Source organism: Manis pentadactyla, chromosome X (assembly GCF_030020395.1).
Source record: "Manis pentadactyla isolate mManPen7 chromosome X, mManPen7.hap1, whole genome shotgun sequence".
Lineage (NCBI taxonomy): Eukaryota > Metazoa > Chordata > Mammalia > Pholidota > Manidae > Manis > Manis pentadactyla.
Genome location: NC_080038.1, coordinates 49,074,810 through 49,091,994, shown reverse-complemented (window position 1 = coordinate 49,091,994; position 17,185 = coordinate 49,074,810). Strand labels below are relative to the sequence as shown.

At 48.3% G+C, this 17,185-nt stretch overlaps 1 protein-coding gene and 1 non-coding gene across 7 annotated transcripts; both read left to right on the top strand.

Annotated features, from left to right (window-relative positions):
- Positions 1-735: 735 nt before the first annotated feature.
- Positions 736-8,949, top strand: MAGED2 (MAGE family member D2). 6 transcript variants are annotated; one of them, XM_036930849.2, is made up of 13 exons: positions 740-855; positions 2,344-2,417; positions 2,762-3,253; positions 3,876-4,184; positions 4,304-4,367; positions 4,620-4,699; positions 5,224-5,318; positions 6,004-6,083; positions 6,177-6,219; positions 6,538-6,600; positions 7,705-7,819; positions 8,213-8,631; positions 8,819-8,949. In XM_036930849.2, the coding sequence occupies exons 2-12, from the start codon at positions 2,373-2,375 to the stop codon at positions 8,621-8,623; spliced, it is 1,797 nt and encodes a 598-aa protein (XP_036786744.1). In that variant the 5' UTR covers positions 740-855; positions 2,344-2,372; the 3' UTR covers positions 8,624-8,631; positions 8,819-8,949. The 6 variants fall into 6 exon arrangements, with proteins under 6 accessions (XP_036786750.1, XP_036786744.1, XP_036786746.1 ...); XM_036930851.2 differs by lacking the exon at positions 740-855 and adding an exon at positions 1,377-1,474; XM_036930852.2 differs by lacking the exon at positions 740-855 and adding an exon at positions 1,408-1,552.
- LOC118934927 (small nucleolar RNA SNORA11) lies at positions 7,400-7,529 on the top strand. Its single transcript, XR_005033637.2, has one exon. It is a non-coding gene; the product is annotated as a small nucleolar RNA SNORA11 (small nucleolar RNA).
- Positions 8,950-17,185: the final 8,236 nt, after the last annotated feature.

Sequence of the window (17,185 nt, the reverse complement as noted above, 5' to 3'; positions counted from 1 at the left end):
TGAAAGTATTTGTATTATATGTGACACATACTTACGAGAGATATTGTTGGTGGGGATGTTATCCCATGTACCTTTTGAGAGTAAGTTGGCAAATTTGGATCAAAATGGAAGACTTTTATTGTAACATTTGAGTCAGCAAAAATTACCATAAATAACAGAAAAAGCCCACTACAGATATAAGGGGGTTCCTTGTAGCATTGCTTGTAATCGTTTTTTAAAAAAAGGGAAACAATCCAAATGCTCATGTATACTGGACTGGCTAAATAAATTATGGGACATCTATACAAGAAAAGATTATGCAACTGTTAAGTAAAATGTACACTATGGAAAGTTGTTTAGAATATGTAACTGGAAAAAAATGAGATCACAGAACAGTAGGTATTGTGTACCATTTGTGGGCAGAAAACCCAAATAATGAGTATATGAATAGAAAAATCTGGGGGAATGTATATCAAAATGTTAATAGTGGTTATTTCTGGGGGATGTGATAAGGGTGGCCTTCCATTGGTATCTTATATATTTCTGTATTACTTGAATTTTCACATTACTTTTGTAATAAGAAAACATACAGATATAAAAATAAATACATTCAACGAATGAATCGCTTTGAGGGGGTGGTTTTGGTTGGAAAGGCTTCAGACCGAACCTGGTACAGTGACATAAACACGCGCTTTGGCGTCAAAGAGCCCTGAGTGGGGCCCCATTGCCCCACCCCCGATGAAGGAGGCGGGGTGGCAGGGGGCTGCGGAAAGGGGTTGGGCTGGGTTGGGCCGGCTGCAGCTCTAGAACTGGAGGCTGAGACTTCGAGAGGGACTGAAGAAGGGCAGACGCATCCCGAATTCGCTCGAGAACAAGGTGAGGGGCATTGAGATTGGGGTTTCCTAGCAGCCAGACAATGGTTCCAGCCCTCTACAACCTATAGCCAGGCAGGTGGGCAATTCTTACTGCAACTCTGCAGCTGGGGAAGAGGTGATCAGGAGTGGAAAGTAGGCAACCAGAACGACTGAGAGTAGTAGGCTATATGGACTGGGGAGCAGAAACTAGTGGAGGAGGGGAAGAAAAACGGGGAACCGGTCATGCTGGGTGGTGGACTGGGAATATGAGGGGTAAGGGGAATATTGAGGGGAAGTGGAAATCTAGAGAAGAAAATAGGAGATGCAGAAACGGGTTAAGGAACACTGGGGGAGGGAGTGCATAAGTAACACAGAGGAGGATGTGAGGAGGGGGAATGAGGAATTCTGTGGAGTAAATAGGAAATGCGATGAGGTAACAGGGAAAAGAGAGCAAGGTAGAGGGATTGGAGGGGATATAATGAGGGCAAGGAGCGGGGTATGGGCAGCCTGGCTGGGACGGAGGCCCCCTAGGCAGGCGGAAAGGGGCGGGACCACTTCCGGCTTGGAGTAGGGAGGGCAGTCTCCCAGTTTCGGAGGGGCTCAGAGAGAGTGGACGCCTTCGGGAACAGTTGGAGGACGAGGTGAGCAGCGAGGCCCAACTCTGGATCAGGGCCCGGTAGGGGTCGGCCCCACCCTCTGGGAACTGAAGAAAACCTGCTGTAAGGACCGGATCGTACCGGATCCATCCGGCTGGGAAGGGAGGGGACTGGACCCAGTTTGGGCCCAAGATGGAATCACTTCCCAGTACTCGTTTGAGGAGGGGGGATGTATTAAGGAAACGGCGGAATTAAGATGTGCTTTGCCCGTTTTGGAGGGGGGCGGGTTATGAAAAAGGGCGGTACCGGGTGGTACTGTGTACTTTGGGTGGCTGAGTAGGGGAGGGTCCAGGACAACTAGACAACTGCGCTAATTTGAGAAGGAGGCTTGGTTTTGGGGAGGAGGCGGGACCGAATGGTACTGCGGACTTGGAAGGACGTGTGCTGGGCAAGGGTGCTTGACTGAATCCGTGACCATTGCGCATGAGCATTATGAATCGCTAAAAGTGGGCGTGTAGAGAAGGGCTGGGGCCGAATAGGCCAGCGCCGAATGCGCATGTGCACGGTGGACTCCGAGAAAGGGCTTGAGCTTGGGAAACTGGGTCGGGCTGAGATGGGCTGTGCAGTGTTCGCGCATGCGCACTGTCTACTTCCGAGGGGGCACGCCCTCCCAAAAGAGGCGGGGTCCCTACAGCTGCCGCGCTGGCGCATCTTCCTGGAAAAGGGGAGGAGTGCAGCTGCAGAGAATTGAGACCTAGTTGCTCAGGATTACTGAATCTGAGTACAGAGTCGCTGGGGTTTGGGGAGGGTTTTGGGATTGCTGCCCTAGGGCAGGTGAGGATTAGTCTTCTGGCAGAACGTGAAAGAGGACATTCAGTGGGCTCTCCCCTTGACCCAGGCCTTCTCTCCTTCAGGCTCAGCTCTTGCCAGGCCAACTTGAGACATGTCCGACACAACCAAGAATGGTACAGGTCCAGTCCGCTTCCAGGTAAGGCTTCCTGTCTTCACCCTAGCTGCATTTCTTCTCCAGCTCCAGTTGCTGCCTCAAATTCCTTGGCATCTTCCCGCCCAACCTAGTCCTTCTCCACCCACTTCCCTGCCTGGGTGCCCCCACCCACTCATTGGAGAGAGGGAGAAAGGACAGGCCCATCCCTCTTATTCCATCAGTTCCTGCTTAGAGGTAGGGGAGGCCTTGTTGGGCTGAGGTGGTCAGAGCACACTGCAGCTAGGAGTTAGTATAGATCAGAGTAGTGAGACCCTAGAGTTTTTGGAGCTATTTGCCTAGTTGTGGGTGGGGAGAAGGTCTGTGAATTTCCCTGCTTCATCTTGCAGGCTGAAGCTTCAGAAAAGGACAGTGGCTTGAAGATACAGACCATATTGAGAGTTACCCAGAACTTGGAGGTCTCAGAGACACTGAAGGCCTCTAAGGTGCCAGAGAGCTCAGAGGCCATGAAGGTCTCAAACTCTGAAGGAGTCTCAAAGGCCACAAAGTTCTCAAAGGCCCCAGAGGCTCAGGAGGCAGCTGCCACTCAGGTCTCACCTACCACTAAGCTGACTGATACTCAGGTTCTAGCATCTGAAAAGAAGAGTCCAGCAGCTGACACCAAGATGCAGAATGCTGACCCTCAGGCTGTGACAGTGCCTGCCACTGAGACCAAAAAGGTCAGCTGTATGGCTGATGCAAAGGTCAATACAAAGGGCCTGGAGACTGAGGCTGCTGCCTCTCAGGGTCTGGCAGATGAACCTGAGCCTGACGGTGCAGTTGCCCAGGTTGAGGAGAATCAGGATGCTGGGCCCAAGGTTAAGGCCAAAAAAGCCCGAAAGGTAAGATCTCTGTCTGCAATCACCATCCTTGCATTTCTACACCTTTCTTCTCAGTGGGTTCATTTATTCTGCAAACATTTAGGATGTTCCCTGTGCTCATCAAGGCTGTGGAGCACTAAGAGGAATGTGATATATTCTTTTCTTCAGAGAGCTCACAGACTGGTGGGGGGATGAGGCAAGAATATGCATAGCTGCAATCTGCATGTAATGCAGTTATGTTTACATAGTAGTTAATTGTGTGTTAGGCCTTGAGCTAGAGACATTCACACAGGTTATCTCATTAAATCCTGAAAGTAATCCAGTTTTATAGAGAAGGAAGTTGAGTCCCAGCGAGGTGGAGTGACTTGTCCAGGGTGACTTGTATATGCAGAGCCAATGGTGGACAAAGGAAGGGGAGATTCCTCAGGCTCCACCCTCAGGTTGCTTCTGGCCTGTTGGGGAGATGAAACTCCTGCTTAGAAACCAGAGAAAGACAAACCCAAGACTCATCAAGGCCAACATCTGTTGAATCAAGTTGTTAAAATAGGGATGAGATTAGAAGGGGCTTCTGGAAGAGCTAAGATGAGGAAAAAGAACCATCTGCTTCAGTTAGCAATGTTGTACTTCCTCCCTGTTGATGCAGGTAAAGCATCTGAATGGGGAAGAGGATGGCAGCAGTGATCAGAGTCAGGCTTCTGGAACTACAGGTGGCCGAAGGGTCTCAAAGGCCCTAATGGCCTCAATGGCTCGTAGGGCTTCTAGGGGCCCCATAGCCTTTTGGGCCCGCAGGGCATCAAGGACTCGGTTGGCTGCTTGGGCCCGGAGAGCTTTGCTCTCCCTGAGGTCACCTAAGGCCCATAGGGGCAAGGCTCGCCGCAGAGCTGCAAAGCTGCAGTCATCCCAAGAGCCAGAAGCAACACCACCTCGGGATGTGGCCCTATTGCAAGGGAGGGTAAGAACCTGATCCTCTCCACTCTGCCTTATCTATTGCCTTGCCTACCCTCTTCTCTGCCATCCTCTCAAGTCTTCTGCAAATGCATTTTGATTTTTCCATCTTTTCTCCTCTCCCAGGCAAATGATTTGGTGAAGTATCTGTTGGTTAAAGACCAGACAAAAATTCCTATCAAGCGCTCAGGTAGACTCCTACTAGCACTCTTGTCCCCCAGCTCTGCCCTCCATTGCCCTCTTCCCCATGTGCTGGGGCCATTCCCATGCTTCTGCCTCTGTCCTCCCAAAGTTCTAATTTGACCGTGCTAGCATCTCTCTTTATTAGTTTAAAACCTATTTGTGCCATCCACAGCAGGGTAGGCAAAGGGTCTGTAGTTTGGGTATGGAGGTCACCTGGCTTCACTTTAGCCCAGGTGCTTGTAACACTCTCCCCTTGCAGACATGCTGAAGGACATCATCAAAGAATACACTGATGTGTACCCTGAAATCATTGAACGAGCAGGCTATTCTTTGGAGAAGGTGAAGGGGCAGCCCTGGGGGATGGGCACAATGGGGAAGCTTTGAATCGAACAAAGGTGTACATGTACCTTCTTAGGGAGACCACAGAAACTTGCTAATCCAGCCCTCATTGCTGTGGAGATGGGCAGATAGTGGCTTAAGGAGGGGCATAGACTAGCCTGGGGTCACAAAGCAAGTCAGTGGTAAAAGCACAGCTAGGACCCAAGCCACCCAACTTAGTCCTGCCTTTTATCCACTGCTAGACACGTCCTGTAATGTATTTCAAATGCCCACATCTCCCTTCCATTCCCCATTCTGTCTCCTTGGATTCCCACTAATTGTAAAGATGATGCTGATAAGAATAGTATCTGTTTGCTGTGTGTCAGCCACTTAGCTATGTGTTTTACAATCATTATCCCTGATTTTTTCACATACACTCAAACACACACACACATATACACACATAGACCTTAGGTGTGTGGGGATCTATGGGATGCCCAGGAAACTAAATTTTGTGATCTCACTAGCTGTTCTCCCATCCACAGGTATTTGGGATCCAATTGAAGGAAATTGATAAGAATGACCACTTGTACATTCTTCTCAGCACCTTAGAGCCCACTGATGCTGGTATACTGGGAACGTAAGCAGGGAAAGGGCTGGGGTGGGAGGGAGGCTTCTGCTTTTGGCCCTGGTACTACCCCATCCCTGTCCTCTCTCCCCACATCCCTTTAGAGAGTCAGGAAAGACAAGGCCTATTAAGCCCCTGTTCCAGCTTCCACATGTATTTGGAGCCCTGCTCACAGTAGTGGTGCCTGATTATGATTGACTGAAGGGTGTAGAGCCTGGGGCAGGGCATTCCTACTGTCAGGTTTTCTGTTTCTCCAGAAGCTTCCCCAGAGAGTAGACCTGTTTTACTTGTCTCTTCCTCCTTGTCTTGCTAGAGTGGTTCTCAAGGGATGGCTTCCTGGTGTGGGTGGATCCTGACGCTCGAAGGGTAGGAGCATGAGTGGGGCTCTGCCTAGAATTCTCTTTGGACTGAGGGGTCCGGGAGAGAAAGCAGGGACTCACACTGACTGGGTGCTTGTGTTGTACCAGGTTGATGAGCATTTTTCCCTCCTCAGCAACCCAGGAAGGGGAGGAGTGGTTTTCCCATTTTACTGAATAGGAGACTGAGGCTCAACAGTGTAAGGGTCACATAGAGTGTGAAGCATAGACTGGGCAGAATTCTCCCATGTCAGAGGGACCGGGGAGAGGTTAGCTTAGTGAGCTGGCTGGTGTGTTTTTGCAGATGGCTGCTGGACATAAGCCTTCTGTTATTCCCCTAGGACCAAGGACTCACCAAAGCTGGGTCTCCTCATGGTGCTTCTTAGCATCATCTTCATGAATGGAAATCGGTCTAGTGAGGGTGAGTGGCTGGTCTTGCAGCTGAATGGGTGGCCACAGTTGGAACTTCACGTGTTCATTTTCTGTCCCTGTCTCCTCTCGCCTCCCCTTGTAGCTGTCATCTGGGAGGTGCTGCGCAAGCTGGGGCTGCGCCCTGGGTATGATTGGGCTCTCAGTGCTTGCTGTCCATGCTGTCCTTTGGCAAGAGAGGATGGTCCCAGGATTGCATCAGCCTGGTGGTCTGGTGGAGTGGGTGGGAGTGCTGGACTGGGTAGAGGGTCCAAGGTTCTCACCTGGGTGGATGGGGAAATGGTCCTAAACTCTCTGCTCCCTGTCTCACTATATCTTGGGCTTCCCTACTGAGCTTCCCTCTTTTTGGAAACCTGTTTTCCATGTCAGAAATGCCTCTGCTTACATCTGGAAGTGATACGGCCCTGCTTGTATTTATTTATCTATTTTTCTTTCTCTGCTGTCAGGATACATCACTCACTTTTTGGGGATGTGAAGAAGCTCATTACTGATGAGTTTGTGAAGCAAAAGTAAGTGTCTAGTGTTAGTGTGTACCATGCATTTTTCTTGTTTCAGAACTGAATGATAAAGCTATGGTGTGTCTGCAAATTTGTATATGTGTTTGTATGCAGGTGGTAGCTTATTCCTTAGGCAGTAATAGGGGACAGGAGCATGTATTTCCTGACCTACGTGTACTCTCACGGATGCCTTCAGAACAGTTCTTCAAAGGAGGGAGTGACATCACCAGCATTGTATACATGTGAGAAAACTGAGGCTCAGAGAAGTGAAGTCATTTGCTTAGAGTTACACAGGTAGTAAATGAAAGAGTAGTGATTAGGTCCTGGTCTCAATGCCTTGGTTCTTTTTACTGTGCTAACCAGGGCCTCAGAGAAATTAATTTACAGGAAAAATTCCGTAGAATGGTGGTTTTAGGTAGCCCAGTGCTGTACTGGGGACTTCTTCACCTCACTTCATTTTCATAATTATGCTGCAGATAGGTGGTATCATCCCATCCCCATTTTTAGTTGAGGAACTTCGGCTCAGAGAGTAGACATCGGAGCATGGCCTCAGCTAATAAGCAGTCCATTTGGGCCAGGGGCCCAGTCCTCCTGACTTTCTGGCCAGGGCCCACCCTTATCCTTGGTCCTTGGAGAACACATGTACTTAACTGGGCACACTAACACATACTGGCATGCACACACACATATACATAGCTTGAAGCCTGCACAGAAGATGCTGGTTTTGGTTGACTGTTTTTTCTCTTTACAGTGGTTTTCTCTAGTAGACTGTCCCAGGGCTCAGCCAGACCATGGATGAGACCCTGTGGTGGGAGTGTACTCAGAGCAGGGGGTCTGAAGAAATGGCTCCTCTGTTTACAACACACCCAATAGGAATCTGGTTTTTTTGTGGCAAGGGACACAAAACTTGTGGCCTTCCTGTGAACAAATACCCTACATATGTCCCACCCTGCACTTTCACGTGGTTTCTGGGCAGGACCAGTGCAACAGGGCTCAACATTGGAAAAAAATCTGTAGTATTTATTGGTGAGATTGCCACCTAGAGACTGTCCAGTCCCTGTATGATCATGCTGTGGGTGATTTCAGACATAAAGGCTTTTGAACCTCTTTTTCAAGGTACCTGGACTATGCCAGAGTCCCTAATAGCAATCCCCCTGAGTATGAGTTCTTCTGGGGCCTGCGCTCCTACTATGAGACCAGCAAGATGAAAGTCCTCAAGTTTGCCTGCAAGGTAATTGGAGAGCTGCCCAAGCTTGGGATATCAAGAGCATGGGGTGCCACTAGCTGTGGTAGGCTGTGTACAGAGCAGCTTGCAACTCATAAGTGAACATTCTGAAGCCTTTGTTATGTGCCAAATACTTTAATCTGTGTCATTTAGTCCTTAAAATTAACATGTCATTGCCCTATTGCAGATGGAAAACTCAGGCTCAGTGAGGTTATTAGGTGCCATGTCCAAGGTCATGGAGGTAGTGTCAGAGCAGGAATGGACTATTCAGTGCATAATTACTAGTAGTATTTGTTATATTATTACTGTTGTATACAGCACATAGCTTGGTGCCTAGCATATAGTAGGTGCTCATTCCTCAGATTCTGATCCTTCTAGTGGTTGTTATTTCCACTTCAGGTACAAAAGAAGGATCCCAAGGAATGGGCAGCTCAGTACCGAGAGGCAATGGAAGCAGATATGAAGGCTGCGGCTGAGGCTGCAGCTGAAGCCAAGGTTAGGGTGGAGATTAGAGCTCGAATGGGCATTGGGATCGGCTCTGAGAATGCTGCTGGACCCTGCAACTGGGATGAAGCTGACATTGGACCCTGGGCCAAAGCCCGGATCCAGGCAGGAGCTGAAGCTAAAGCCAAAGCCCAAGAGAGCGGTGGTGCCAGCACTGGTGCCAGTGCTAGTGCTAGCACCAGCGGCAGCTTCAGTACCAGTACCAGCCTGACTGCCACTCTCACCTTTGGGCTCTTTGCGGGCCTCAGTGGAGCTGGTGCCAGTACCAGTGGCAGCTCTGGTGCCTGTGGTTTCTCCTACAAGTGAGATTTCAGGTATCTTCTTAGACTTGGTGAGGCAGCTGGGGCTCATGGGGATGTGATGAGGAACTGGGTGGTTTTAGAAGGCCAAATTTGGAGGACCATATGGAGAACATGGGGAAACACTGATTTTGTCATTTTATTCTTTGCTTTTTTGGTGGTCATCAATTGACTTTCTGATTTACTTTTACTTGTGTTTCAGATACTGCTAATCCCAGCAGTCTTTCTCTTCAAGCCAGGGTGCATCCTCAGAACCCTACTCAACACAGCACTCTAAGCAGCCACTATCAATCGAAGTTGACACTCTATATTAAATCTATTTGCCATTTCTGAGTTTATTGCTTTTTTTTTGGTGGGCTGTTACATTTTGATATCACGTTTAAAAGTGCATTGGGAAAGTTTCTACCTTAGGCTATGCCTAGTCTGAGGTGAAGTGACATTGTTGAATTCAGGACAACTAGATTAGCATGCGTCTCTGGGATAGCTTGGGCCCTATCTCTAGCCTGCAGGTCAGGTAGGATTACAGTGTGATGGGGGAGTATTGGGGATTGTAGGTACAGAGGAAACACTTTGAACAAGAACCTTAGGTAGGCAAGGCCACAGCAGAAAGCAGAGGTAGAGGAGACTGGACATCAGGTGTAGGCTCTCATTTTGAGATAGTTGGGTGAGACAAAGAGAGAGGTAGGTAGGTAGGTAGGGGGAGACACAGGGACAAGTAGGATTTTTGTGGGAAAGGAGAGAGGGGCCTGAGCAGGCAGGAGCTAATAGGAAAATATCAGAGACTTGACTCATGCTGCCCCAGTCCCTGAGGAGGCAGGAGGGGAAGGCCTGGGAGAAGGGCCTGTCCAGAAAGGACGTGGAAAGGGGATTGTATGGAAGAGTGTCTGGCAGCGGGGAGGCCCCAATAGAGGATGGACCACATAAGTTTTGGGAGACCCCCTCCCCATGGCAAGGTGCTCAGTAATCTTGCAGGTAACAAGAAGAAAAATGTTTATTCCAAGGGTTTGGTTCTGGAATAAGGATGTAAGACCAAGGGCAGTGAGTGTATGAGACTGTATCTTCATTACTGTTTTCATAGCATCTGACATGTAGTAGGTACCTGGTGGTGGAAGAGATGGACCATGGGACCCAGGTAGGCATGGGGAGGAAGCTGAGATTGTGTGATGGGTTGGGAGACAGTGCAGGGGTTTGTAGACAGGAGTCTCCATGAAGTCCGTGAACAGGACAGAATGTTAAGTGAACATACCAAGAACCTCTATGTCTGGCAGTGTTCTAGGTGTCTGGGAAGGGGTGTTGAGAGAGATGGAAGGATGAATTGAGGGACCAGTCAGATGGTTAGACAGTGAGATGATTATGTTTAAGAAGAGAGAGCAGAGAGCTCTGGGTGATGGTAAGTCCAAGCAGTGGGTGGTGAAAGGGGCGAGAAGATGATGGTTCCTGGAAATGAGGGGTCGATGGTGTGGGAGGCTAGGGTGTTGGTTGGATTATCCATGTAGACAATGAAATCCCCTGGGATGGTTGTAGGAGTTGAAGTAGAAAGGAGCACTATGAGCCAGGTGCCAAAGTCCTCATGGTTGGTGGTATCCTCCCAGCTACACTGCACTGCCCACTCAGGCACAGGGCCCTCGGCAATCAGAGATCTACCTTTGCCCTGTTTTGTGGAGTATTTCTCTAGACCTCTCTCCAGGAAGCCCTCACCATTTAATCCTCATATTACCAAACTCTATCACTGGGACAGAGTCTTACAGACTTAAGGACAATGAGGCTCTACTGCCTCTCCACTCCTGTAGACTAAGCACTAAAGGAATAACGTTTATTGTTTAGGGAACAGGATCTAAAAAAGTTCCATCCAGAGCAAGGCAGCTCCTTACCTGTGGCCATGAATTGAGACCTGCTTTCCCTGCTGAGGTGGTTTTCACTGGAAGCAGAGGTTCTTCTGTTGATTCCATAGGCCATGGTTTCCTCAGAGGCTGAGTAGTATCTGGGAAAGGTAGACAAGGTTAGAGGCAGCTTAGCCATAGGGAAGACTCTAGTGGGTGGGTACCATGTTCGAACCCCTCTCAGATTACCAGGTGATGTCCATCGGAAAATGAATAGAGTAGGGAGCAACAGGAGGGTGGCAAGGAACTTGGGGACTGTGATTCTAACAAAAAAAGAGTTAAAAGTGCTTGCTAGGCATACAGGTGAATTCATAGTGATGAAGAGCTCTGTCCTTCCAACTTATCTTCTCTCTGCAGACCACTGGACTTGCAGGGTTCCTTACCTATTCTCCCTTCCTATGAGGCCTAGAATTTGAGAGGACAAGGGGTTGGCTTTCCCACACTCCCCAAGTGGAAGGACTGAAGGTATGTGGGACCAGAAGGAAGAGATCAAGTCTGGTTCTCCACAAGTGGAGGGTGGCCAGACCTGGGAAGAGGGAATGTTGGGAAATGGGGACAGACTCTGGCTCATATTTTTGCCACCTTAATCAGCCTTGAGGCCACTTCTATAATGAATGAACTCCCACAATTTTCAGTCTTCCCTTTGGTATATCATTAATTAAATTCCACATAATTCTAGATTGTAACATCTATTTTCCCATTGGCTGGGAGTGGAAAAAGGCCCTGGAACAATTTATCTACCTATTTTTACCCCCTAAGAAGACTTTTAAAATATTTTTGTCCTAATTGCTTTCCCCCATGAAATTTGGCTAACATGGACATATTGTACATCTCAAAATGACATACATTTGTGTTTCATACATAAAAGGGATTTTAAAATTCAGTACAAGGTTCATAATGACTAAACAAAAAAGTTCAAAATTAAAATTTTAAAGCTATTAACATTTAATTTTAACTATTTGCTGAGTATTTCATTATAATGTGTCAAACTACATATGAAAATTAGTCTATATTACTGATGATAATAGTGTAATCAAATTTTTTAAAAGTACTCAAATCTTATTTTTCTAGCAAAAGTAAAACAATTTTAATTTCTTAAAAATTACTTTTAGTGAGCTTTTAAGTGTTGCTTGATAGGAAAAAATAGCTGCTAGGTATTCATTCAGGTATTGTCAACATTTTTTTTGTTTCAGCACTTAATTATAATGACAGATTGAATAACGTCTGTAGAATTAAATTGAAGGCATTTTTAATTCTCAAAACTCAAATTAGGCGCAAAGGCACTGAGGATCAAACATAAAGGCAGCCAGTGACAGCCAATAGGCAGACGCAGACCACTTATCATGATATGACGGCTGCACTGACCAAAGGATTGAAATTCCTCCATTCACAGCCATCTATTCGTGAGGGTTTTGCAGCACGTTTTGTGTATCTTTTCATGTGTATATTTGCTGCTCATGTGATACCCAAGAAAACCTGGTAGTAGAAATTAAAAACTAAGGAATCCGATTTTGTCCAGTAGGTTTGAGCCTTGGGGGCCACAAACTATCCTAAGAGCTGGTTTATATTGCTTCAGGAGGATCAATTTTCACCCCCTTGGGGGTGATTACCCACCATCCCACCCACTTCCCATCCCCATGCTGAGAGTGTAAGCCCTAGAGTAATATTTCACTGTGACTGAATTAAACAAGGTAGAATGAATGCTGGGTAGCCAGGAGAGAGAGGAGGGAGACAGGGAGGAAGGGAGGGAGAGAGAGCACAAGAAATATGTACTAGAGACCAACCGTTTGTGAGAACAAAATGGATAGCTAACGGAACCCCAGACTTCCAAAAATGCTGAGGTCCAACATAATGCTACCAATCCATGTATAATCACCACTTACCCTTTTGCCAAAAGAAGATTACCCCAAATCTTATCACCTATCTCCAGCTCCATGTCCAGTAATGTGTGGGTTATACCCTTTCCTCTTGTTACCTTGCAGTCCCTTCTAGATACACTACAAGGTATGAGCTAAGTTGTACACTGAGCCACCACTCATACATTATATTCTACAATGGGGCTAAGATGAAGGAGGATGGAAAAAAAGTCACACACACACACATGCATGCACTTGTAGTCACCCACATACATGCAGCAAGGAAGGAAATAAGAATGATTCCAGACCTTGTTCCTGAAACTAGTCCAGAGGCCATAGCTGGTGTTTCTGACCTCTCTCTTGAATTCATGTGTGCCTGCCTTTAACAAGCACTTTAGCTGCTCATGGTTATTTGCTTGGTACTGTGAGGCCCTTGGTAGTCCTATGTGTGTATGGCTACTGTATTCTTTGGTCAAACGCTATCAGTGGACATGATATGGATGAAAGCATCCAAGAGATTTCCTAGGACTCATATAGAAAGCAGATTAAGCCCTCCTCCAGTGGGTCCAGCAGTGCTGAGCAAGCCTTGTAGGAGTAAGTTGTGCATTGTATTCCTAAAGGACCCTGGAGGTTGCCTCCACAATGACTGTGTGGAATCTGAGCTCTCGAAGGTCCTGCCTTTATTGGGTTGCTGCAATCTGCCTTGAACTCTTGCCACTGGATGTGGTAGTGCTACGGTCATGCAGGAAATCGCCAGGATTCCAGGCATGCTCTTCCCTGCCGCACTGTGTAGCAGACTCCCTGATTCCCCTTGGTAATTAGGATCACTTACCCCAGCCACATAGTAAACACCCCTTCTTTGCCTATTGGCTCAATGTCATGAGGAGCTCCAAACAGCTAGGCAGAAGTTTCAACTTCCTATGAATCAACTGTTGCAAGTTTCACTAAGTGAAGTGATAAGAAGTGTCATTCTCATTTCTACCCTTTGATTCCTAGACCTATGTATTCTGTTTATGGGAGAAAAAGCATCATACATTAGCTGGTGAGTCAAAGAATATACTGAATTCTGTAGTATGGCCTCAGACCTCAGAAAATGCTGTTTCCTCACTGTCACCATAACTAGACCTTCCATAGGCCATCCCACTGTTCTGTAAGGGCAGTTGTTTGTGGGTGATGGTGTATGTGAAAAAAACAGGGAAGCCCATAGTCTCTAGACCATTGTCTTTCAATGTGAAATGTGTTCCTTGGGATATCCCAATGGGATATTTCAATGGTGTATAAAGTAATTAGAAAATCCAAGGATGATGGTGCTGATAAAAGCACCAGGGAAGGCAAATCCTTTCCAAAATATGTGATTTCAGTAAGGATAAATTGATGCTCACTCTATGATGGAAGAGGTCCAATGTAATTCCTCTGTCACCCAAGGACTTGTTGGTCCCCAGGGAACGGTAACACATTGGGGTTTCTGCTGTTGAGAAACTGGGCACTCAACAGCGTTGGTAGCCAAGTCAACCTAACTGAAGTTAAGTCCATCCCTTTACTATGGCAGTTTTATTCATTGGCTCATTAAGGAAGCACTGGGATGTTAAGGAAAAAAAGCTGACAGATTTCCACAGGCTGAACCATCAGGCTCCTTTTGGTGAACATTCACATGGGACACAAATATCCTCACACTCAACCCATTCTGAGAGAGCTGTTGACTTACTCATATATATGCAGGCAAGGCGATTAGACTGCCTTGTATGTAATAAGCTCTCTCTAAGTATTTTGCTGCATTATTGTTACTGCTTTTGGTTTTCCAATCTTATTCCTTCCCAGTCTCTGACCATCTGGTCAGACAGTAAATTGGTTTGATCAGTTCCCCTGGCCAGGTCACCTTCTGGATAAAGAGACTGACCAGATGCATGGCTCTGAGTTCTGCCTCCTAGGAGAATTTCCCTTCCCTTACTTCCCATCATGGAAACACCCAAGTGGGGCTGTTATCACCACAGCTGTCAACTTCCAGCTAGCTCCTGTTTCCATGCAGATTCTTCTTCAGTAAGCTGGTTATTGGGAACTCCCCTCAAGGACCTACATGTGATCTGAGGGAGAACAAGCAATGCAGCAGGAGTAGGTGCTGTAAGAGTGTGAGCCTCCTGTAACCCACCTGTGTTTTCAGGACCTGCTCCAGACTGGTTTTGCTTATACCACTGCCCTTTGGTGATGGTGTTCTTATTGCCGGCCCAGCTTTACGACTTGGTGGATCAGATGGCACCAAGCCGAGGATGGGCAGCTTAGTTTGTGTGGTCGCTTGGAGTCACAAGGTTAGGCATTCAAACTCTACCAAGGCCAGGAATATAACTTTGTTAAATTAATCATCACGTGCCAGAACCTGTTTCTCAAAAGGAGGGCAGTTCTTTGACAAAGAATGTGGTTTTAGCTCCAAAATTCGAGAGACTCGTGCTTTGGTTCTCCACTTGGGGCTTATAAGAGCTCCCTCCATGCAACATCCTAAACTGTCACAGACACTCAACACACTCATTTACTTCTTTACTCAACGAACATGTATTAGTGACTACATTGTCCATGACACTGTGCTGGGCACCGAGGTGGCCTGTTCAGTGAAGGAAATAATGACAGCACCAAGAGGAACCACAAAGGACTGTGGGAGCCCAGATGAGCAAGTGACTCGCTCTTCTTCTATGTACAGGCATGTTGTTAATCACAGACTATGTGTGAGGAACATCTGCACAAATGCAGGTACAGGCACACACTGATATGTATGGATATAGGCCTACAGGCACACACATTCTGATTACGGATTGTGAGTCAGCAGTCAGTGTGCTCTGTTGGAAGGAGCCCTTGACTGGGAGATAAGCACAGGGGTTAAACTGCCCCAGCTCCCTTACATGGTCCCCGTGTGCCCTGGGACAGGTCCCTGTGCCTCTCTGGGCTCCTATCTCCTGCCTGTGAGATGCAAACAGCATTAGCTCACCCAGCCTCGTCTCGGTGAGCAACACATTAGTGGGCAGGGAGCGCCCAGTGCATTCCCTGGCACACAGTAGGTGCTGCATAGTAAGTGGGAGCTACTGTGATTGATTGTGGGTGACAGTTGATGGGAAAGTACTCTGTAAACTGTGCATGGGGCACTGTGCCCATGAGCATGAAGGCTGGGGCTAGGCATGTGCGTGTACATGTGCACATTTGTGTGGGAGGGAAGCACACTATATGGAGATAGCCACCTGTCCAAATTGGGCTGTGAGCTGTGTGGGCAGGGCTGTAGCCATTGCAGGTGGCTGTAGCCACTGCAGGTGATGCCATAGGCTAGGGTGACACCTCCAGTGGCCTCTGACCCAGTTCTGAGGAGTGAGAGAGGTGGGAGTCAGAGGTGAGAGTCCACCTCCAGGTGAGGCTGCCAGAATGAAGGTAACAGAAAGGGAGCTAGGAGGTCCAGGCCTTCTGGTGTGGTGCTTGCCTGGGACACAGGCTCCTCTGCAGTGGGGAACGCTGAGGGGCAGGCAGGAAGGCCTGGTTTTCAGTCCTGGCTCTCTTTTACCAGCTGTGTGACCTGGATCTGCTCTCTGCTCCTGTTTTGGCCTCAGCTTCCTCATCCATAAACTGGTGACAGTAACAACTACTCCACAGAGCTGCTGTGAAGATTAAATGAGGCCACACATATGGAAGCAGATGGCGCCATGACTGTGTACAGCTGTCCAATGAAAGAGGGTGCTCCTTCCCCTCTGCATGCCCCTTGCCACCTGTCCCACCCCAAGCCATCCTCCCAGCAAGAACAATACCTGTGCTAACAAGCCCAGGCCCAGGGCCAAATGCTGGGGGAATTATGTGCCTTTACTTAGCCAGCACCCATAATGTGCAGGCCACTGTGCTTGGTTAGAAGGAAGAGACTCACACCATGGAGTCGGAGATGGGCCAGGACTGGGAGAGATGGTGTCCAGGGCATGGTAACCTGCCTGAGAGGGCAGGAGAGGACTGTGAGGGCTTCAGGGACCAAACCACAGAGCAGGAGCTGGGCCTGGGATGGAGGTGGCGGAGGGAGGGCAGGGAAGAAGCAGTCACTGGTGGGGCACAAGTGCTGACAGTGTGGTAACCTGCAGTGGGGGTGTGAGGGTGGCATCAGCCCTGTGTCAGGAAGCAGAAGATGGATTCAAGGATGGGTGCTGCAGGGCAGCTGTGTGTGCAAGTGACAGTCACTAGCTGACAGAGGAGGCAGCCTAGGTGGGGAAGCTGAAGACACAGGTAAAGACACAAGCCTGTGAGATAGACGAGGGACCACTCAGGCAGAGATCAAGGGTGCTCACTGTAATGGGGCTGGAGGAGAAGCTGGATCTGGGCAGGCCTGGAGTGCCAGGCCCAAGCTACCAGACTTGCCAATGCGGTTGACACATGGGAGCCATTTAAGGATGGGTCAAGACCCAGTGGCTACCAGGATGGAAGACAGGGAATGACCAGAACCTGCTTTTACCTGTCACTGAGTCACCCCATCCCAGGATCCAGGCAGTAGCCACTCCACCCACTGTGGCCCACCTGGGCCCACTCAGCCAAAGCCTCTGGATTCAGGGGGCCCTTCCTTCCTGCTTGCCCCAAGCTGAGAGGCCAGAGTCACCTCCGATGTGGCCCCTGAGGTTGAGTTCACTCTCACTGTGCTGGCAGAGATAGATGGAGTGGGATGTGACATTGATATTCATGAGGTAGTAGACCGTTCGGCTCTGGATGTGGTCCTGCACTCGGTTCACCATGTAGCGTGTGCCCACGTCGAAGATCTTGATGTAGGGATGGTGGCTGCACCACCCCAAGCAGGAGCATGGGCAGCTCATTTTGTTATTCCCCTTTTGC

Coding starts and splice junctions, on each gene's coding strand:
- MAGED2 (XM_036930849.2), top strand. CDS start 2,373: ATGTCCGACACAACCAAGAATGGTACAGGTCCAGTCCGCTTCCAG. Junction 2,418..2,761: donor CAGGTCCAGTCCGCTTCCAG/GTAAGGCTTCCT, acceptor TTCATCTTGCAG/GCTGAAGCTTCAGAAAAGGA. Junction 4,700..5,223: donor CAGGCTATTCTTTGGAGAAG/GTGAAGGGGCAG, acceptor TCCCATCCACAG/GTATTTGGGATCCAATTGAA.